This window comes from Lepisosteus platostomus, chromosome 1 (genome assembly GCF_059453375.1).
Source record: "Lepisosteus platostomus isolate fLepPlt1 chromosome 1, fLepPlt1.hap1, whole genome shotgun sequence".
Taxonomy (NCBI): Eukaryota; Metazoa; Chordata; class Actinopteri; order Semionotiformes; family Lepisosteidae; genus Lepisosteus; species Lepisosteus platostomus.
Genome location: NC_142611.1, coordinates 1311709 through 1333144, shown reverse-complemented (window position 1 = coordinate 1333144; position 21436 = coordinate 1311709). Strand labels below are relative to the sequence as shown.

Below are 21436 nucleotides of genomic sequence, written 5' to 3'. Positions count from 1 at the left end.
GGGCTGTACCCAACAGTACAGCAGACAATTAAAAACAGGAGTATCAGTCTGTACAAATGAGAGATGGGGTGAATGCAGACCTACTCCGGAGGACAATTGTCAGGTCATTCACCCCACACAGACCACACGAAAAACCTTTTCACCTAAATCTTTTGGGAAGCTCCATCATAAAATAAATCTTGAAGAGAAGCAGTATTTCTGTGGTTTGGGAGTCTGGTGAAGTTGCCACTTATGGAAAACCAATCAGGTCTGCTGTGGAAATCAGACTTGTAGCACAAGACCAAAGGGCTGAAAAGGCAAATTATTGTTTCACTGTTGTAGGACACAACCACCTACAGCAGCAGTGTCCAGATCCAGGCCTGGAGATTTTACAAGGCTCTTGCAATGAACAGGTCCCTCACAGCTGGGAAGACTGACTGGATTGCTTTGACTGGGTCATCCAGAGCCGACCGGGAATGAAAACCAACAGGACTGGAGTTGGGCAGCCCTGACGACACTGAACACACCTCGCATCCCTCCTGCCCGAACCTGTATACAAGATATAGCTCTTGCACATTCCTGATAAGGGCAAACGCACAGAAGGGCAGCTTAACATTCTTCCTAGCAGGTCAGATTGTCTCTTCCAATTGAATCCTGGTGACTTGGCTGGAACTCGTTTAACAAGTTAACATTTATGACATTAGTCTCATTGAAACAATGTGACCCTCTCTTGGGACCAAATTAACGTTAATTCCAATGCATATTTAATCATGCCCTCTCAATTTAGGGTTTAAGTGAGATTTCCAAAGATGAAAAAGAGTACCATGGAGAAACCAGACTTTTGTTTGAAAACAAATGCTTTAATTTTGGAATGGTATCCAGTAGTATTTGTGAGGCTGACGGAGACTCGAGTGCTGTAAGATAGAAACTTCTGGAGGACCTCGTTTTTAAAGGGAGCACTCCTGCAGCTTCTTGTCGGCCAGTTTCAGGGAGACCCAGGTGTTCAACATGGAGGCGCGCAGTTTAGCCCAAACCAGGTGGTCCGTCAGGCCAAAGATCTGAGCGGCGAACTGTGCGGCTCCGTCGGGCGAGAGGACCGTGCTGCAGCCTAGACCTGCAGGAGACACGAGAGCTGAGAAACGGAAACGGTACCGCCGGCACACCTGGGAGGTCCACCCATGCTCGTCTCTTCTCTAAAGAGACGTTTGCCCGGCCAACCGTGAAGCATCTTGAGAGCTGTGATGTCAGAACAGGCCTCCCACCCCAGAGCCCCCCGCCGGAAGCCTTACCGCTCGGCATCCTGAGAGACGACCAGATGTCCTGGGCGCCCCAGTCGGGGCTGACCGGCGGGCAGTTGATGACCGGGTAGGCGGTGTTCCCCGACATGACGGGGCCCAGGCCATTGCTCCGGCCGGCCACAGCCACGAACACGGTGGGCACGCCGTCACCTGGGGGGGGAGAGACGGCGCCGGAAAGTTACCGGTGTGACACACAGCGGGGGCTCCGTGCGCCCCCCCCCGCTGCGACGCGAGATGCGGGCGCTCCAGAGCCGCTCCTCTCTCCCGCGGTGCGTGCCTCCCGCCCCCCCATTCCCCAGCGAGGACACGCCAGCGCCTCGCTCCTCCACTCTCGCACACAAGGAGGCGGAAGAGAGCCCCCTCCCGCCCTCCACAGGAAGTACCCCGCGTGCCCCCTACCTTCGTACTCGGCCTTGATGCGCAGGGTCTCGTCGGGGCCCTTGTGAGCGGAGGTGACCCTCAGGAGGCAGGGGACCCCGTAGCCCTCGCAGGCCTTCCGGATCTTGGTGCAGTGGGCCATGTCGGAGGTGGAGCCCATCAGAACCACCACCCGGCCGCCGGCGCGGCTCTCCGGCAGCAGCTGTGGGGAGACACGAGCCCGTCAGCGCCCAGGCCACATCCATCTGCCCCCGTCCAGGGCAACTCGCAGTTTGGGTTTCTCAGAAACACAGGGATCTATAACATTATGCAAAGTAAGTGTGGCGAATTTTTAAGTGGTGTGGAAGAGGCTGCCATCCCACAGTCACATGTCCTCTAAAAGCAGAATGAGCAGAGCGTGGCACACATCATGTGCCTCTGTCAGCGTGACCTCAATTAGAGCCTTTAATCAACGTCTGTCTACTCGAACAAAAATCAGCCAGCTTTTTTTTTTTTTTTTTTTTTTACAGTTTCTGCGGTGGAGCAGGAAGAAAAAGAACCCTAAAATAACTGTTTGGGAAATTATTTACATAATTCCACAGTTTGCGGCATCTATATAAAATCAGCATTTTTCCAAGCTGTGTGTCAAATTAGATTTAACGGATCGTGAATTCTGTCAGCTGGTTCTTGATATAGAATCTCGAATTTAAAATTGCTACATCCTACTTAATTCTCCATAAAAAACACGTTGTAGATAAAGCTCCCTCTGACTTCGTGAACGCTACCTTGACTCTTTCAGAAACCCATTCGAAGTTTCTCTTCACCATCTGCATTGCTTCAGGGGTGACTTCTTTCAGATCTCTGTACACCTGGAGCAAAACAGAAAACAAACAAGCAAATTGCAACAAAGCTGTCCCTATCAGAAAAGGGCGAAAAGCTCGGCCCCCAGATAGGAGCCAGCACCTGCTTGTCCTTCTGCTGGCTGCGGTCCCCCGAGGGCCACAGCCTCCACGAGTCATTGTCGATGACATCAGCCAGCACGATCTCCTTGGTCGTCACGTTGACGCCGAACTCCACCTGCAGGCGGGCGGTGGGAAAGGAGAGGTCATAGGACTGCATACAAAGAGGAGGCGAGCTGTGAAATGGGTCTCTGCGTGCTCGGGGGTTCCCCACACCCCGGCAGATCCCTTACCTTCATGTCGACCAGGGTGCAGCCCTGCGTGTCCCAGGCCCGCTCCAGGATCTCGAAGATGGCGACGGTCGTGCGGCTCATGATGTCGATCTCGCAGCGGCCGACGCCGAGGCCCGCGAAGCAGAACCGGGCCTCCTGCAGCTGCTCCTCGGACCACTGCGGGTCGTTGTTGGCGTCGTCCTGGGGGCACAGCGAGACGCGGCGTGAGCCCGCCGGCGGGGGCCTCTCTCGGCGGCGCAGGCCCGGCGGACGCGGGGCGCCTCACCTTGAAGAAGAGCTCCAGCTTGGGCGGGTTGAACCTGTAGCCCTCGCTGACCCCCGGGTTCCTCTTGAGGAAGGAGCCCGTGGCGACGCGCCGGCACACCCACTCGATGGGGACCATCTCGCAGCGGGCCGCCACGAAGGCCGTGTCCGAGTGCTGCCTCACGAAGGCCGTCCGGACCCCTGCACGGCCAGAGAGCGGGTCAGCGGACATCCGCGCCCACTCGGGGTGGGGGTGGGTGGGGGTCTGAACCCCCCTTTTTTGGCACGACTGAGGAACCCGCGTCTCTTCCGAGGTTCGGGGGAGATCCGAAGGTCGCGGCTCGAGCCGGAGCCCGGCCTGTGCGCTGGCCGCGCTCGGTCAGAAGCTCACGAGCACCTGGACCCCCGCAGGGCAAGGGGGGGCCTGCCCTGGCACCCTGCTCCCGCGACGAGACTCGAAACACGAGAGCTCGGACTCCTCTGGGCGGGTGGACGATTTAAATGAGGCCCCCTAAACCCTGCTGAATCTGGACTGGGGGTTGTCCCCCTGCTGTGGGCACGGCACTTGACACGTCAAGGCAGCTGAGTTACACAGCAGCTCTAACAAGACTGGGAAGTCATTGAAACTCTTGCTTTTTGGAGTTGAGACTCCAACTGAACCAGCCACTTTTCAAAACTCCAGTGTAAAGAAATGATGCTTTGTCCAATAAAAGCCATCCTTCAGCAGCCCCGTGAAACATCCTTCAAGAGACCGATTCTCCCTCACACAACCCCTCGCCAAAGACTCACGGAGAGGAGAAGCAGTAACACTCAACAGCCACACGCTTCTCCCAAGACCAAGTAAGAACATAATGATGGCCATTCAGCCCATCTAGCCTGTTTAACAGCGAGTAGCTAATCGATCCCAGGAATCTCCAGGTTATCGGCTTGAACAACATGGCTGGGCAGCTTGTTCCCCTCTCCCGCATCCCTTTGTGTAATGAAGGGTCTCCTGTATTCAGTTTTCACCCACCACCACCCACAGTTTCTACTTGTGTCCGCTCTCTGGTTTTACGCGTGGACAGGCAAGAGTTTAAATTCGCTGTCCCTTGCGGGATCAACAGAGGGGTTAATGAGGACATAAAGACATTTATCTGAGAGCCTACAGCCTTTGCCCTGTGCGAGGTAAAAAAAAACAGCAAACGAGTTCGTGTTTCGTCACAGAGGGCTCGTTGGTCCAGTTAGAGAGGACTTATGCTCTGCTAGTTGGATGGAAACACATTTCAGTAAAACAAGTCATGGTTTATTCCATGCTAAAAGGAAAAGGAGAGACGACAATGTTTGGCTGTGAAGAAGGCTTTAACACAGCCCAAACACGGTCTCTCTTTTCTTTTATCTTTCAGAATGGAATAAATGAACCCCAAGACCTGTTCCTCTGCAGTCTGACGCAGCTCCCCACTGTACCCGGACTCCTTTAGTACAACGCTGCGTGCGCAACTGACGCGTTTTAAACCGTACAAACCAAGACCCCCCCCCAGCCCTTCGGCGAACCGCGTTTCACGCAACGGGGCCGAGGACACGGCAGAGCAGAGCCCGTACCCGCCTCCTGGAGCAGCCGGAACACGCAGCAGGTCGTCCCGTTGGCCAGCGCCGCCTTGCCCTGCAGCTGGTCCTTCCTGGCGGCGTTGCCGGCGGTGATCTGGTCCTTGGACTGCACCAGCACATGGCCCGGCAGGTCGGGCAGCTCGTAGATCTGCTTCGTCTTGCCCTCGCTCAGCTTCTGGCCCAGCGGCGGCAGCTCTGCAGGCACACAACGCCCGCTCCTTTCCGTGAACTTGAAATCGCTTGTTCAGACAACAGCGGGGAAAACCGCATGCGAAGACCGCTGATAATAGCAGCTTCATTTCCCTATCTAGAGGAAAACTTGCTTCTAACCGTAACAAAACTGGCACGTTAAAGCCCTTATCTGAGCTGCCCGCTAGAGAGTACCCAGCCTCACAAAGGGTTTACTCGGCATGCTCTCGAAGCAACGTGAGAAAGTTAGAAAGCGTTTTGAAGAGGGGGAAATTACCTGTTTCAGTCGCCATATCAGAGCGCAGCTTCTGTACCTGCAAAAAAATCAAATCATATCACGCGTTAGCCCTGCTTGCGTTTGCAACCGCCTTACGGATCGAAAGCAGAGATTAAACGTCTGACGGTGGCGGGGGAACATACTTCAGACACGGCGAGGGACTCCGGGCACCGACAGGACAGAAAGACGCCAAGTTCTCCAAACGAGTCCGGGGCAACTTCGCACGCACGTCTATAACCGGGGCAGATACGCCCCCTACCTCACGTGTGTCGGGCCTTTTTTTTTTTTCAATAAAAAAAAGTGCTGCAATTCCGCAGACACGCTTCCCGAACCCACGCAAGAAGTTTCCCCGGCTGAAGCAAAGTTGCTCTTTCTTTTGTCTTTCGCGTCACATGCAAACGGGGGGAGGGTGTACCATATTCCGTCCTCGGGGGGTATCTTGACTTTTAAGCTTTTTTTAAAAAAAAACAACCAAGGCCTATTATTTGCATTCCCGTGAAGAGCCGTCTCTGTGGGTTTCGTCACGGGAGGCAGGCCCTGCACTGTCCCGGCGAGAGAGAGGGGGGGAGGTTTTTAAAGCGGCCGCCGGCGTGTGGCTGCGCGCAGATCTTCCCCTCCGTCCCCTCGCGAGTGGTCGAGCCGGGCAGCAGCAGCAGCACCACCACCAACACCACGTGCGCGGCCGCGGGGAAGTTCTGCGCGAGTGGGAGTGGGAGTGGGAGCCGAGCCGCCGCGATGGAGTTCGAGGAGCTGGGGATACGCGAGGAGTGCGGGGTGTTCGGCTGCGTGGCGGCGGGCGAGTGGCCCACGGAGCTGGAGGTGGCCCAGGTGATCACGCTGGGGCTGGTGGCGCTGCAGCACAGGTGAGCCCGGACCCCCGCGGGTCCACGTGGAGTGATGTGCGAGTACAGAGGTCCCCCGGGGACGCGCAGATAGGTGCACCTCTGGCGAGTGCGCAAACGGTGCCGTTTAGGCTAACAGCTGGGGCAGAAGTTGTTGTTGTTTTGTTTGTTTGTTTTTTTATTTCTCGGCGACTCGCTGAACGGCAAGGGTGCAGGCTCTTTAAAATCAAGACCAGAACTCCCGCAAATAAAAAAGGGTGGGAGAGCGAGGTGGGTCGCAGGGTGTAACTCCGAGGGACTAGTCCCCGGTGGCGCGGGCGGTTCCTGTCCCGTTTTCCAGGGGGGAAACGTTCTCCGTTGCAGGAGTGTTTCCCCTCCTGCGTGTTCAAACCGGCGAGTTTCTGCCCGCGGTCCGGCGACAGAGCGGCGAACCGAGCCCAGCGGTGTACCTCGGCCGCAGTCGCAGACGCCAGATGTTGGGTGCACGTTACTAAGATGTCTTTAACGCCCATTGACATGGCTGGCTGTAACCCTGGAATGCGCTGGCTTGTTTTTCCTTTATCGTTTAGCATGGAGATTAAGCGTCTTTCTGCGCTTCCCAATAACCGGAGTCAACCGGTGTCCCTGCACAGCTCTAGTCTTTCCAGACAGTTATGTCTGAGGTAGATAAGGTGCTGACGGGCTCAGACTCTGTGGGGTTTGGATTTAGCGTGGGGGGAGACTCGGTGTGCGTGAGAGAAGTGGAGCCCACGGCGCGCAGACCCGCCCACAGACCTTGGCCGGTGCGGAGCGGGGGGACGGTGCGATGGAGCAGACGGAGCCGATCTGAATGGTCGGGGTGCCGGTCTCGGCCCGCTCCTCCTTGCAGCGGGGCCGGGGGTCCGGCGGTGCGGTGTCCCGTCTGGACGGACATTTCCTGGGTGAGAGGGGCAGCTCTGAAAGATAAAATACAGTGGGCTCGCTGCAGCTGGGAATACCGGTTAGACGTGAGCTTCCAGTGCATGGGCGGTTTTTTTTTTAAATGTGCATGAAGTTAGGTTGTAACTTTACAACCAACCCGCGTTGTATACCATCGTCCGCAGACGGGCTATCTCCCGGTGTGGTCAGAAACGTTTAATGGCCTAAGGGCCCGCTCTGCACTCGAATTGAGTGTTTCTCTTGCACCGTGAATCGGCACCTGGGGGGTAACGCCATTGTTCTGGCGAAATACCCGAGCGATACAGGGTTTAGGTGGAGGAATGTCAGCGGTCAAGTCGCCGGAGGGGCCTGGGCGCACTGATCGCCCATTCAGCTCGATGGCCCGTCTCCCCGGAGACGCATCAGCAGCGCTAATGGCTCGCTGGGACGCAGTCCCGGGGCCCTCCCGGTGTGTGGGGCGCAGAGACCTGCGGACAGGGGGCCCCAGCAGGGACAAGGGGAGAGGTGTGAAGGGCTGGAATCCGAGAGCCAATGGAGGAGGTCCTGAAAGGAAATAATCACGGAGGGGGAGGAAGGTGGAATCCCGGGAGGGGGGGTTCAGAGGTCGGCGGGGTGAGAGGCTGCAGAAGCGGGCATCTTGCAAAACACCGACCGGCTCGGGTAACAAGCCAGCAAGGACCGCTGGTCCTTCGTCGGGAAAAATATAGTTTTTCTCAAAAGTGCACTGTCGGATTTAATAGCTCATCCTTCTGGTTATAGATCCACCATTACTTCCCTTGAAGGCGTCTGAAACTCAACGGCATGGCTGTGGCCAGTAGACGGGTGTTACGCGGCGATATTCCTTGGATTCTTCACATGCTGACTTTTTTTCGACTTTTGCCTGTGATCATAAGATGCAGGCTCCGCTTTGTGCTGGGGATTGTGAAAAGGGTCGCAACAGCAGTCAGGCCGATAGGTCACAGACATTCCTCTGATAAATCGGAACGCAAGATGGTCGGTCTCACCTTCTTTGGCCTTTCTCTTGATTCCCTTGGTGGGCAAACTTTCGGCTTGAGCGCCGGGCTCTTCTTCATCTGTTGAAAATAATAAAATAGGAATTGAGGAGCCACTCCAAACCGGGAACAGTCACACTGTTTAAATACTCATATTTTGATTAAAAACGGCTTCGCTTAGGGTTTCTGCAGGAAGTGCACCAGGAAAAAGAGAATTCTATGCCGCAGTGCATAAATAACTACACTCCGACACGTGCAGGGCAGCAGTTCAGGAAACGTGTGCTTCCCTCATGGAAGACGTGGGTCCCCTCCTGTAGGCGAAGTGCTGTGGGATCCTGTGGGATTAAAGCAGACGCATAACCTCCTGCCTTTGGAAGTGCTGCACTTTGGCACGTCTGGGTGGCGGCTGCAGCGAGCCGGTGGGCTTTGCCTTGGGGGGCTGTGCAGAGGGCCTGTTCTCGGACCTGGCGTGTGTTCAGGAACTTTCCCGCTCTGAGCGGGCCGGCTGTGTGGTGGACTGTGTCCAGCCAAGAGGCGGTACCCACCTGGGCTGTTGTCCGCCCCGGAGCCGGGCCTCGAGGGGGCACCCGTGACCTCCTCGCGCCCCGCCCCGCCCGGGCCGCCCGCGCGCCGCAGGATGGAGTCCACCTCGTCGTAGAAGCGCATGACCCTCCGGGGGTCTCCGCGCGGGCCGCGGCCCCTCTGCAGCGCCCGGTACACGTACTTCAGGTTCTTGTACTTCGTGCGGCACTGCTTCCAGTCCCGGTCGACGCCGGCCCGCAGCAGCCGGCGGGAGATCTGCAGGAAGATGTCCTTGTTCCGGGTCGCGCCCTCCAGCTGCTGCCGGATGCCCTCGTCGGACCAGACCAGGATCAGCGCCCTGACCTCGTCGTCGCTCCAGTTCCTCCCGATGCCGGAGTCGTTGACCGTGATGACCCGGAACTGGTTCAGAGCCCGGTCGGGCGGCGGCCTGTCGTCTGGGGACGAACGAGAGCGTCACCTGACCGCGCCGCATTCGGGTTCTGCCTGTCGCCCTGACAACGCCTCTCGGGAAGCCGGTTGGCTATTCTGGGGGCTGTGTGTATCGAGTAGAGGCGGGAAGCAGGCCTACTGCCTGGCCTGCGGGGATTGAGGGATCTGACCCTTGAAACACTAGGGACGTTGTGGCCCGGGTTCAAGTCCAGGAGTGACCGAGAGGCCCGGGGACAGTTCAGGACAGGAGGCAGGTCTTCTCACAGAGGGTTTTGGGTGTCTGGGCTGCCTCATCTCGCTGTTGAAATGCAGTCTGTGGGGGCTCGTTTAAGAAAGGGGTTTGGAATTGTGGATCGCTTAGGTGGTATAAACCAGAGATTCTCTGGTTTGGAATCTGTCCGATCTTGAAAAAGTGTTTTTTTGTGCTTTTTGTGGAGTTGCAGATAATTGTTGTGAAAAGACGCCTTTGTGTACCTTGAGTAGAAATCCAATGATTTTGGTGCTTGCTGATATACTTATTGGCAGTAGTAAGGTGCTGTCTCTAAATGTCAGCCATGAATACTGACTGCTGTTTTTTTTTAAACCAAGCTCTCAATAAGTACAGCAGCTCCTATTAAAATACAGCATGTGCTGTATGATCAAAGTTAAATCTTTTGCACTTCTAAGTATCAAAGTATTACATTTTTGGATGGCATATATATGCAGAGAATGTGAAACATTTAGCATTAATATATTGTCATGATACTCACTTCTAACATCATTTTCTTCTATAAACTTCGAAATAGTGTGGGTTAAAAGTAGTGTTATTGAACGGTATTGTATAACATCTGAGGAATTGTGCTTGTGTATGTACGAAAATGCACAATGGTAACAGCAATTAGTTTATTTTGTATCGGCTTACCTGCATCTTTCATTAGCCTCTTCCATGTGCTCAGGATTGTGTGGTCTTCAGAAGTGCAACTAACTGCATCCTCATCTAACGGAGGAAAAAGAAACGTTTTATTTGCAAAATCACTTTTTGTGCCACAGAAAGCTGTTTAAGACCTGCGGAGTGCTTGGCTTCATTAGGATGATGAATGGAACCTTGTCCCTCTAGGATAAGAAGTTGCTGTCATTCGTCTCAGTTCTTAGAAATGTTATCTTCAGTTGCGGTTGCTTGGGTGATGTATCGGGGACCCCTGTCTGGGTCCCGGGGGGACCAGTGGGGCTACAGTCTGGGGTTTTCAGTCTGACTGGGATCCACACAACTTGCGTGAGCTCACAGACGGCTTCATTCCCCACCTTATTCCCTTCTCCCAGCTCTCCGGCTGCTGACCTGGAGATCCTGCAGACACACCGGCCCCCCCCCACACACACAACGAACCAATTCATGATCAATTTCTTATTTTATTCATCTCTATAGAATTACTGTGCCGGAACTTATTTTCAATTTCATTTAAAATAAACACTAAACCACTAGGTGGTGTAACAGCACACTGATGTACTTCAGAGATCAGAGAAGTACTAAACTGTCGAAGGTATTATTTGAAATGACTGTACCGGCGTCCTGTGGCTCCTTTTTGATACATGGGATGACAGGCTCCTCGGAGTTGGTGCTGAAGGTGTCCGTTTCGTCCAGCCTTGGGCTGTCTTCCTCTGTGCCGCAGGAGAACAGAAGTGTTCCTTACACGTTTGGCAAAAGTTATGAAAAACATTGAACAAGGCCTGCCTTGCCTTTTAAATATCGGGGTGTTGGGTAACAGGTGGATCCCCCTTGCTGCCATGCAGGGGGCAGTACTGTGCAGCTGTGCCCCCCCCCACACGCACACACACGCACATCTGGACACAGCTGCCCGTGGAGGATGCTCTGAAAGCCCGGGTGAGTGTTTAAGCGGGCGAGAGTGGCTGGGCGCTGGGAGAGGCCCCAGCCCGACGCAGTGCATGCTGGGGCAGCCAGGGGGCGCCCCTGCATCTAGCCGGCGTGGCGGGGAGGGCAGGAGGGAGGGCGTGCGATCTCTCCACAGCAGGTGGAAGCGGCGTCTTTACCTTCACTGAAGTCCATTCCCCGGTCCTGCGTCTGGCCCAGCTGCTCCAGCGGCCTGTTTTCCAGGATGGACTCCACCTCCTTGAAGAACTTCATGTTCTTCCACGCGCTGCCCGAGCCCTGGGAGCTCCTGGCGGTCTTGTACTCGTACTTGAGGTTCTTGTACTTGGTCCGGCACTGCTTCCAGTCGCGTTCGATCCCGAACCTCTGCAGCCGCCGGGCGATCTCCTGGAAGATGCTCCGGTTCCGCGCGGCCCCCTCCAGCTGGGCTTGGACCCTCCTGTCTGACCAGACGTACAGCAGGGCCCGGACCTCGTCGTCCGTCCAGTGCTTCCCTCCCTCGGTGGCCACGGGCGGGATGAAGGCCACCCCCCGGGGGGGGCGGCTGCCTGCGACAGAGGGGGGGGCAGGTTGGGCTGTGGCTGGAGAGGTGACGAGAGGGATTCTGTACGGTGACGTTGATCGACACCGACGTCATCCCAGACCTTGCCCGGTTTTACAGGCTCTTCCGTCTCTACGGAATTAAAAAAAAAACTTTTTATCTACAGCGGCTAACGTTCCCATTCGCACAGCGTGTCCTTCTCCTGACATGTGGAGGCCCTTGCTGTGAGGTACCAACAGCCCCTGACCGGACCCCTGCATGGCATTTTAACCCTCGACCTTTTGGTTATGAGTCCGGCACCCTGATCTGTGCTCCTTGGCGCCTTTCCTGTAAGACACAGCTGATGTGCACCATGCGAGTCTGCACTCATACCGACCACACAGAACCATCTCCCAGATCACGCAGAACATCGGGTTATGAACGAGATTAGGCCCGTGTTAGAGGGGTTAGTTAGTGGCTCATCGATCCCTGCTGTTCTTGAAAGAAACTAGCGTTTCGGCTTCATCAGATTGGCGTCGTAGCCTGTTCCAGACCTTCACATCCCACAGGAAGTCTGTTTTTTTTAATTCTGTGGCAGAAACATGTTCTGCTCCACTACAGGGGGTTCTAATAAAGTAGTTCAAGCAGCGAGCTGCCTCAGCGTGCGTAGGCCGCGAAGTAACAGGTGAAGGTTTATTTCACGCTGAAAGGAAAAGAAGAGACTGCGTTCTGGCTAGTTTTTGAGCCCCCTACTTTATGTGTGTTTGAAGAGTTGAGTTCTATCGATTTCAGCATTAAAACGAGGATTATATGGCATGGCGAGCGACGGGGGGAGAGAGATCAGTGTTAGGATCTTCCTGTTTGTATTTTCCAGAATGTTTCGACCTATTGAAATATATTTTTTTTACCTGAACCCAGAGATCAGATCTGCTCAGCGGAGACAAATGGCGGTCCTGTATGAGCCAGTGCCGCCCAGGCGAGTTCGGCTGGCGTGCGCCCCGTGCCGCTCGGTTACCTGGGCCAGGTGCGCCGCTGCTGGCCTTCACTGCCGGGCGTGGCAGCAGGTCATCTGAGGTCATGCTGAGGTCGTCCTCTTCCAGAGCCACGCAGATCTCCCCCACTTCTGGAGTTTGTTTAGATTGTGAAAAAAAAAAACAACAAAATTAACCAAAAGGTGCATTTCGGTTCAGTAGCCTATCAGAGGTGACGTATAGTGTTGTTGCGTTCCTGCTTTCCTGGCTACAGGGGCACAGCTGAAGCCTCTTGTCTGTGGAGCTGGTGTGATTTTAGGCAGCACTAGGGTCTCATGGTTTCAAACATGGTAAATGTGTCCAGCGATAACAAGGCCTTTTCACCTGTATTTTGCTGGAAGAAAAATCCCTTTTTAAGGGAAGCGTATGCTGCCGGCGGAAGCCGAGCATTTCGACTCTGGCTTAGCGGAAGAAAGTGATAGTGTGGAAGTAAAGCCCTGCTGGTCCGGGATCAGGGAGTAATGCTATTACCCTGTGAGGTCATAATCTGGCCAGCACTTGCTGCTCTGGTGGTTGGAGGACCAGGCGAAGAGCCCTGCTAGGCAGGCCACACCCCTGTGGTTGAAATGAAGATAATAGATGCAGAGGTGGGTTTCAGATGTACACTGTTGGGCCCTGTGGAGTTCAAGATCACTTTCTTAGGGTGTCGATATCCTAGCTGAAATTCAGTGTTGTATTTGTTAGCAAGGGTTTAAGTCCCTCTACTCCTCTGGGTGACTTCATTTGAGCGCTGCCTGCGAGTTACCTGCATGAGCCACGTCCGAGCTGGACCGGGTTTCTTCCTCGCTGACCCTCGCGGAGTTAGCGCGCGCTCCGTCCTCCTCTTCCTCCTCCTCCTCCTCCTCGTCCGGGGCCTGGGATGCAGCCTCCCCGGCCAGGATGGCGTCCAGCTCCAGGAAGAACTTCATGGACTTCCCGAGGTCGCCCGATGAGTGGGCGTGCTTCACGGTTCGGTACTCATACTTCAGGTTCTTGTATTTGGCCCGGCACTGTTTCCAGTCCCGAAAGACGCCGAAGTCCTGCAGCCTGCTGGAGATGTATATGAACATGGCTTTATTCCTGGTTGCCCCGTGGAGATATCTCTGAATGTTCCTCTCCGACCACACGGTTAAGAGGGCTTTCACCTCCTCTTCAGTCCAGTGCTTCCCTGCTCCGCACTCCATGTTCAAAATGACCTGGAAACAGTTATCTCCCTCCCCTGTGCCACCTAGTTGCTGAGGCAACCAGACGGCTGGTTGTCAGTGAGCGCTCGCGCAGCTGAAAGGAGCTTCGTTACTGGCTTAAGCTGCGTAGGGGGAGGGGGAAACGTGTAATCGGAGAAGCAGCTTGGTGAGCAGGCTGCAGTGCAGGCTCTTTCCAAATAAGGCAACTCCGAAGCAAATGTTTTACAAGTGACGCTCCAAGCTCTTGCCAGTGCAGCTTGAGCGAACAATGAGCAGCTTTTCTTTTTACTTCCTTTGTGAAACTCCTTAAGACGGGGTGGCTGAAGGGCTCGGCAGCTCAGTGTTTTTTTTAGAAGCCTGAAAAGGCACCCAAGCCTAAGGAACCTTCTTTACATCAGGAGTAGTTTAAGTCCGAGTTTGAGAGGGCCATTGCAGCTCTCGAGCTGTTTATTGTGCTCTGTCGGGAATCTGCTTGTGAGTGAAAGCAGGCTTGCAGTGTGTCTTTGCAAACACTTTGACATCTGGTAGTTCCGGGTTAACGAAGAGTATCCAAGATGCATGGAGGATATCAAGATTTCTTGCAGAAAATCATTACACATACTGACTAAAACAGGACATTTCTGCTTTTTAAAATAAATAGTGATTGGAGCTGTCCGTGCAATAATTTAGAAATCTCTGAGTATGAAATTAACTGTCCTCGTACTGTACTTCACACCTGTTTAGTGGTCTTTATCATTGTAATGAATTTATGCTGATTATGTATCAGTTATTATGTCATCGGGGAATCCACTAGTCCTGTGCCCAGAAATCAATGAAACATAAAGGTTACAGACGAGGCCATTTCACCCTGTTTGGTAGTGAATGAATGTGAACATCTCGCCCAGCTGTTTCATGAATGGAGCCAGCGTGGCGGTAGTCTGTTCCACACTGCTGTGCCGCTGTGCGCGAGGAGGTTCCTGAACTCGTCCATCCAGAATTCCCTGCTTGGGCCTTTCAGAAGCTCTCCTCTGCTGTAAGATGTCAGTGTCCGTTTCAGCAACCACTTCCTTGTCTCGTCTTTAGTAACGCTTGTAAATTGATACAGTGAACTCTCTGATTTACGGAATTCGGACTTAACGGAAAAAATCTGCTAAAGGGGAATTTAATACTGGACTTCAACTGGTCATAAATACTGGACTTTCCCTGCACTTGAATCGTAGTAAGAATTACATACTCTTGGAATTTTATGGTTAATGTACTGAATTTTGTTAAGCAGAAAAATATGTTCTGTTTTCAGCAGTCATTTATTATATCTAGGGTACTTGAGCATGCTCTTTCTTTTCTATATGTAGCTACCCTTAACTCATTGCAAGGAGCAGTGGTCCTGCGTCTCTCATCAGCGCACGCTACGCGCTGCTCTACACAGGTGTGAAAGACCCTCTCGAGCTGTCGGCAGCCCACCCTCCCGGTCTGTTTGCATGCAGCCAGGAGATCAGAGCAGCAGACGGTCTCCACTCCTTGCAGGCCGGAGTCACAGAAAAGTGACCTGACCTTGGCCGAGCATTGTGATGGACACAGCTCTTGCCTGAAAGGTTTTTTTACACGGTATTGGCCCTGCTAAATCTGCAAAACAAGCGAAAGCTCAGCAGCTCATTAAAACAAGGGTGGGATCCTTGTTCCAGAGGCTGGCGTGTCTGCAAGATTTCATTCCGTCTTCTCTCTGCCCTTGACCTGAATCGGCACGCTATCGGCTTCGTGCTACCAGCTTCTCCCCGCTCTCCGAGAAAACACATCCCCCTCCACATCCCCACAACCGCCGACCCTGCGGTCGAACAGGAGACTCCAGCGTTTTACCATCATCTCATCTTCTTGGTCATTGTCCCGTCTGTTTTCGCTATGAGTAAGTCTTTGAATTATGTCTGTGTCTGTGAACTGTTCTTCAGGGGACAAGAGAGCGCTGGAATCGTGACGAGCAATGGAGCCTCCCCACCAGTGTACTACTCACACAAGGTACGTCGAGCTGCAGACTCGCCTTTTAAGACCACGGTTAGTGAAAATCGCTAGCATGATGGATTAGTCAATGCAAAGAAAGCACAGTGTAAGTGTGTGTTTTCAGAAGATGAATTGTGTGCAAATGTTGTTATTTTTGCAGAATAAGGCATTTTGGTGTGCTTTCTGGGACCGTCAAGTACGATTTCTGAGCTGAAAGAGATCGTTCTTCTGCCCCCGAGTGAGGGGGCTGTCGTGCGAGCTGCCGGTGGTCCGGCGAGGTGGTTTCAGAATCTGTCTTTGTGCCTTGTTTCTCAGGGGATGGGTCTGGTGAGCAACGCCTTCCCGCCCGAGGCCCTGCAGAAGCTCGAGTATGGAAACCTGGGCATCGGACACACGCGGTACTCGACGACGGGCATTTCGGAGCTGCAGAACTGCCAGCCCTTCGTCGTGGAGACGCTGCACGGGAAGATCGCCGTGGCCCACAACGGGGAGCTGGTGAACGCCCAGAAGCTGCGCAAGCAGGTGAGGTGCAGGCCGCTGGTCCCCGGCTCCGGGTTCGAGCGGGATAGCCGGTGGCCTGGATGGGCTGGGGGCGTGGAGCTGCCCGCCGTCCTCTCAAACACGACCCCCCCGGCTCCTGAGCCTCCTCTGCTTTGACAGCTGGAACAGGCTGCTATTTGCTGCTCAGCAGGGCTGTCCGCTCCGGTTGACGTGAGGACCGTGTCCAGGCCTCGGGGGTAGTTCTGTCCTTCTGCGCGGGCAGACCTTGCCCGGGCGCCACCTGACCGCCGCTTTCTCCGCAGGTGATGCGCCACGGCGTGGGTCTGTCCACCAGCTCCGACAGCGAGCTGATCATGCAGCTGCTGGCCCTCACTCCGCCCATGGAGGAGCTGGACACCCCGGACTGGGTGGCTCGGTACGTCCCCGTCCCCGCTGCGCCCCAGCCTCTTGAACTGTGTGTGCCTTGTGCCCGTGTGGAGTGTATGTCGCGATCACAGAACCAGCACAGCTGTTTTCCAGTGGCCAGTCCTGGGGCGCCCCAGAATCCAGCGTGTTATAGAAACGCCTCTAAAGTCGACTTCTAGACGCACAGAACCGTCAAAAGCAGGGAATGTGTTCAGTTTAAACACTGGAAATGCAAATACCAAACCCCTGTATCTCCTGGTGGCCTGGAAGGGGGGTGGAAAAGGAGACGGCTTTTGTTTTTGTTGATGCACATTTAGCTTGGGTTGTGTACTGGAGTTATGGCTTCTGTATTCCAGGATAAAGAATCTGATGACTGAAACGCCGACTTCCTACTCCTTACTCGTGATGCACCAAGACGTTATTTACGCGGTCCGTGACCCGTATGGGAATCGACCTCTCTGTCTGGGCCGCCTTGTTCCCAGCTCCAGATTGCAGGGCGCAGGTATCGGCTTTTTTGTTTGTGCTTCAGGAAAGGTCAAGGACTTGTAGTTGACAGAAAGTTCTAGCTTTATCTGTTGTCCTCAAAAAATACAGTGAAGAATGCAGATAACAGCTGGTTGAGCAAAAGCCCAAATATTTCATGTCGAGGCATAGTCCGGCTGGCTTATCTCGTGTGTAAAAAACAAAAATCAATTAGAAAGAACTGAGAGGTTAGCTTTGTGTAACTTTGCATCGTGTTTTAACATATTTGGAAAAGCACAGATAACAGAGGAAGGAAGATACCCGGAATACTGATTTTCTGCCTTTCAAATTGATTCCTCCCCAGTTTTGAACTGGTAGATTAAAAACGATAGGAACTTGGCAGTGAGAGAAATGAGTAACTGTGGTCCAAGAGGGTAACTTAGCTCTGCATGTGATGACGGGTGTTGCTTAAATGTTCGATCTGTAAGGATCATTTTATGTTTGAAAAATATTTTGATGTATTCACGCTTCATTTTTAAGACATATTGAGAAACATATTTTTATTCTTCATCGGAATGGACAACGTGTGCAGACTCGTAGGTATTTTTGATTAACGAATCATTAGTAACGTTTTCTCAACTGTTAACGTTAATGTTGCCATTTCAAAATCACCCAAGTGGACTTCTCCTCTACGGACAGGGGGCGAGACAGGGAGTGCGGAAACCGAGGGCTGGGTTGTCTCCTCTGAATCCTGCGGTTTCCAGTCAATCGGAGCCCGGTAGGTTCTCCCAGCAGGTTACCGCTGCTGAAAAGGATACGTTTCTGTAGTACACAAGCGCAAACTGTGACCTCTGGGTGCCGTGGATCACAGATTTCTTTATCCTCTGCATCCAGGAAAGATGCTTACTAGGTGTGAGGAGGAGGTCTGTCTTGCCCCTCCTGGTTCGGTAGGTCTGTGCTGTGCAGACGGTTCCTCATGTTCTCTGCTTGGTTCCTCTCTCAGGTATTATCGTGAGGTCCTGCCAGGAGAGATTGTGCAGATCTCGAAGCATGGGGTGAAGACGCTGAGTGTTGTGCCCAGACCAGAGGGAGATCCTCCTGCCTTCTGCATATTTGAATATGTTTATTTTGCGAGACCAGACTCGATATTTGAAGGCAAGTGACCATAGCTGTTCTTTAGCTTTCCTCCTCTTCCTCTGGAAATGTCTGGGAGATTATTTACTTGCAAACAAAACATTTGTTTTCTGTAGACATCCAGGAAAAATATATTATCACTTGAAATATTTAGGAAAGGCATTGCGGGAGAAAGCTCTATTGTTCGGTTCCAATGGTTATCAGCAGGTATAATCATTCATGTTTACTCGATCGTGTAAAATATACAAATTGGGAAACATCTTTACGAGCAACCGAATGCTGACGAGTAGAAATGAAGAAGATTGGTTTGGTCAGGACTTTCTCAAGGTCTTGTCTGAAGGACGGGACCTCCTGCAGACGTGTCCCCCGTCACCATACGATGGCATTAAAGTGCCCATCCTGTGTGTTGCAGGGCAGATGGTGTACTCTGTCCGGCAGCGGTGCGGGCGCCAGCTCGCCATCGAGGCCCCGGCGGACGCAGACGTGGTCAGCACGGTCCCCGAGTCCGCGACCCCCGCCGCGCTGGGGTTCGCCCAGCAGGTACGCCCCCGGCCTCGGCGCCTCCCGCACCGCGGACAAGAGCGCACGCTCCTGGGCGGAACCGGACCGTGAACCCCTCTCTGTCTCCCGCAGGCCGGGCTTCCCTACGTCGAGGTGCTGTGCAAGAACCGCTACGTGGGCCGCACCTTCATCCAGCCCAACACGCGGCTGCGGCAGCTGGGGGTGGCCAAGAAGTTCGGGGCGCTGACGGACAACTTCGCGGGGAAGAGGGTGGTGCTCGTGGACGACTCCATCGTGCGGGGCAACACCATCTCTCCCATCATCCGGCTGCTCAGAGAAGCCGGGGCCAAAGAGGTCAGCAGCCCGGCTCGGAATACTGCGTTTGCAGGCGGTTTAACGGCAGAGCAGGACTTCTGAAAGGGATCATTCGAGTCGTTTGCCTGTAGAAAACAGCAGGGTGTTGTAAGCAGCATCGTTTGAGACTGTTCTGTACATTTGAGGGAATCATTAGTGTGCTCTTGATTATCACAATGCCTGGGTGGGTTTCTTATTCTGCTTTTTGCCTGTTGCATGCTTCAGCTGTGTGTCTTCCTCTCTTTCCTAGCGTTGCAGAACAGCCACAACTCGTTAGTGCCCATTACCATCTATTTAGAGCTCAGTGCGCTGGAGAGATGGCAGTCTGAATGGCTTGTTTCACTGGCTTTGTCTCTGGCAGGTTCACATCCGCGTGGCTTCGCCTCCCATAAGATTCCCGTGCTACATGGGGATCAACATTCCAACCAAGGAGGAGCTGATTGCCAACAGACCGGAGTTTGAGAACATTGCTCGATACATCGGTAAGTGTGATCGTTTCCAAAGCGATGTGAAAACTCAGTTTAACATTAAAACTTTGTATAAAAAATTGTTGCTTACAATGCTGGTCTCTTGACTAATACCAGTAAAGAACAGAAAGCGTTCTAGGCGAGCGCGCAGACTTTCTAACCAGACTTTGCGGGTGTTTGCCGTGCGCAGGAGCGACCAGCGTGGTGTACCTCTCGGTCGAGGGGCTGGTGGCGGCCGTGCAAGGCGGCGTGGCGTCCCGCGAGGAGAAGGACGCGGTGATCGGCGGCAAGGCCAGCCGGAAAGGGGGCCACTGTACGGCCTGCCTCACCGGGAAGTACCCTGTGGAGCTGGAGTGGTGAGGGGAGGGTTCACCCGCTGCTCAGAGGCTCCTTCTGCCACTTCTGATGCAGCTCGGAGCATCGGAGCCGCGAGCGTTGCTCTGTGTCTGTTTTACCGCACACGGCTGTCTTTATCAAGGACTCCGGTTTTCAGAGGAGAGCGGGCAAAACTTCCCGTGAGAAAGACTTCCAGAATGTCCCTCTTGAAGACTAACCGGAGGAGCGGCTGCTTCACCTGGACTTTCTTTTTGGCCCGTTGTGCTTTTATTCGGAATGTCGGCAGGAAATCCTGCCCGTCGTATTCCTGGATTACTCCTGGATTCCTCTACCTGTACGTGCCGTCCGTTGCATAGTACGGAACCGCCACGCCTACAAAACTGTTAACGAAACGCTTGGAAACATAAAGGACAGCGGCCGTGTAAACGGCCCTGTTTGTTAGGATCCGAATCCTACCTACAGAACCCTATCGCAGCACCAGAGGTCCAGTTTAATCCACGCATCCAAAGCTTAGTGCTGTTAAGGGGCACGAGGCAGGACTGTGCCCTGAGCGGGTCACTTGTCCACTGCAGGGCGCTGCCCTGACCCCGCCAGCATGTCCACAGGAGGGAGGAGCAAACTCGGGCACCTGGAAAGAGAGAACATGCATACTCCACAGAGTAACTAACAAACTCCTCTGGGGCTAATTTTCAAGCATTAGAAGTCTCATGTTCTTCTCCATGCTTGAGGAAAACATTTTTTGCACTTACGATACCACCCTTGTCGCGATATACATGCGATACCAGGCCAATCGACCCTACAGTAAAGTGCATTGATTGCTCAGTGTCTTTTAATATGGCGAAGCAGATCTGCAGGAAGGGAATAACTTGATGTCCCAATCATTGGGGTTCGGGATGAAAAATGCCACGGCCAGCTCTGTGTCAAAGAGGTTAAGGTGTTGATAGTAACTGCTGGATAGTTAGTGCTAAAATGAGAGAATGTTTTTAGACTTTGATTTAAAGCAGTGTTGCCGAGTAATGTACAATTTATACTAGGCCCCGGTTTTTTATGTTTTTTGTTTAAAGATGAAGGGTTACATTTCCTATAAATGTAGCTTACAGGCAATCTTTGTTTCATAGGCATCAGTTGTTGCCAAACTTTTTAAATATTTTTTGCAAATGTCAAAAATGTGTAAACGTGTTAAAGTTTCTGTGATTAAGGCACATCCATTTGTTGTGAATGAATGCTTCAGTGTATCTGTATAACTATGAAATTGCAAGGGGTAAGAAGTTCAATTTACCGTTATTGTCTTTTTGCCTTGGATGCAAAATTCAGAATATGCTACACTTCTGCTTCATAACAAGTGGGAAGTTTCCAGAATAGAGGCCTTTTAGATACTTAATGGACGACGGTCCTCAGTCACAGAAACTTGATCAAATCTTTCGTCGGTTGCCAAATGGGATGTGAACCCTAAGAGATATTGCAATATAATTTGCAAACGTTGTTTTTAAGATAAAAAACCCAAACAATCCGTTTGTACCCTTAGATGAATATTAAAAGCTCAAGAACGTGAATTTGAATAAAGATCTTTTAAAAATCCTGAATCCTCTTGTTAGTTTTTTTTTTTACTCTTGGGACTAATTGATCGGCAGCACACACTTAAACAAATCGGACCTCATACAGTTACCACGTCTTATTCGTAACGTATTGCTTACTCTATAGTACCACCTAGTGCATTTATGAAGGAATCATTGCATAAAAACGGGCTTAAAATAAGTTTCAGGTCCACCTTGTAGTTGTGTAATGCTAGCCACTCTTATAGAAAACACGCCGCTTCTGCCGGTAGTTACTGTAACGCTACCACACAATAACCCTAAAGCTCAGTATCGATAAAGAGCTCAGCCA

The 21436-nt window shown here is 52.9% G+C and overlaps 3 protein-coding genes across 5 annotated transcripts in view; 1 reads left to right on the top strand and 2 right to left on the bottom strand.

Moving 5' to 3' along the window:
• The window catches only part of cep135 (centrosomal protein 135), a 133950-nt gene that overhangs the window by 34679 nt on the left and 77835 nt on the right, over nucleotides 1–21436 (bottom strand). The window lies entirely within an intron of this gene.
• Nucleotides 819–13436, bottom strand: paics (phosphoribosylaminoimidazole carboxylase, phosphoribosylaminoimidazole succinocarboxamide synthetase). Of its 3 annotated transcripts, XM_088633464.1 has the most exons (17): nucleotides 13004–13436; nucleotides 12243–12350; nucleotides 10869–11255; nucleotides 10383–10478; nucleotides 9745–9819; nucleotides 8417–8848; nucleotides 7884–7952; nucleotides 6736–6896; nucleotides 5120–5156; nucleotides 4648–4848; nucleotides 3092–3270; nucleotides 2827–3006; nucleotides 2598–2711; nucleotides 2420–2503; nucleotides 1677–1857; nucleotides 1269–1427; nucleotides 819–1093 (listed from the first exon to the last, which is right to left on the bottom strand). In XM_088633464.1, exons 1-17 carry the CDS (start codon nucleotides 13419–13421, stop codon nucleotides 927–929), a joined length of 3048 nt encoding a protein of 1015 aa, XP_088489590.1. In that variant the 5' UTR covers nucleotides 13422–13436; the 3' UTR covers nucleotides 819–926. The 3 variants fall into 3 exon arrangements, with proteins under 3 accessions (XP_088489590.1, XP_088489609.1, XP_088489599.1); XM_088633483.1 differs by lacking the exons at nucleotides 7884–7952; nucleotides 8417–8848; nucleotides 9745–9819; ... (2 more) ...; nucleotides 12243–12350; nucleotides 13004–13436 and having other exon boundaries at nucleotides 6736–6865; XM_088633473.1 differs by lacking the exons at nucleotides 6736–6896; nucleotides 7884–7952; nucleotides 8417–8848; ... (3 more) ...; nucleotides 12243–12350; nucleotides 13004–13436 and adding an exon at nucleotides 5263–5418.
• On the top strand, nucleotides 5693–21135 carry ppat (phosphoribosyl pyrophosphate amidotransferase). Its single transcript, XM_088633496.1, has 11 exons — nucleotides 5693–5982; nucleotides 15344–15410; nucleotides 15708–15914; nucleotides 16196–16308; nucleotides 16655–16800; nucleotides 17460–17538; nucleotides 17764–17915; nucleotides 18307–18434; nucleotides 18528–18749; nucleotides 19111–19231; nucleotides 19407–21135. Exons 1-11 carry the CDS (start codon nucleotides 5855–5857, stop codon nucleotides 19574–19576), a joined length of 1533 nt encoding a protein of 510 aa, XP_088489622.1. The 5' UTR covers nucleotides 5693–5854; the 3' UTR covers nucleotides 19577–21135.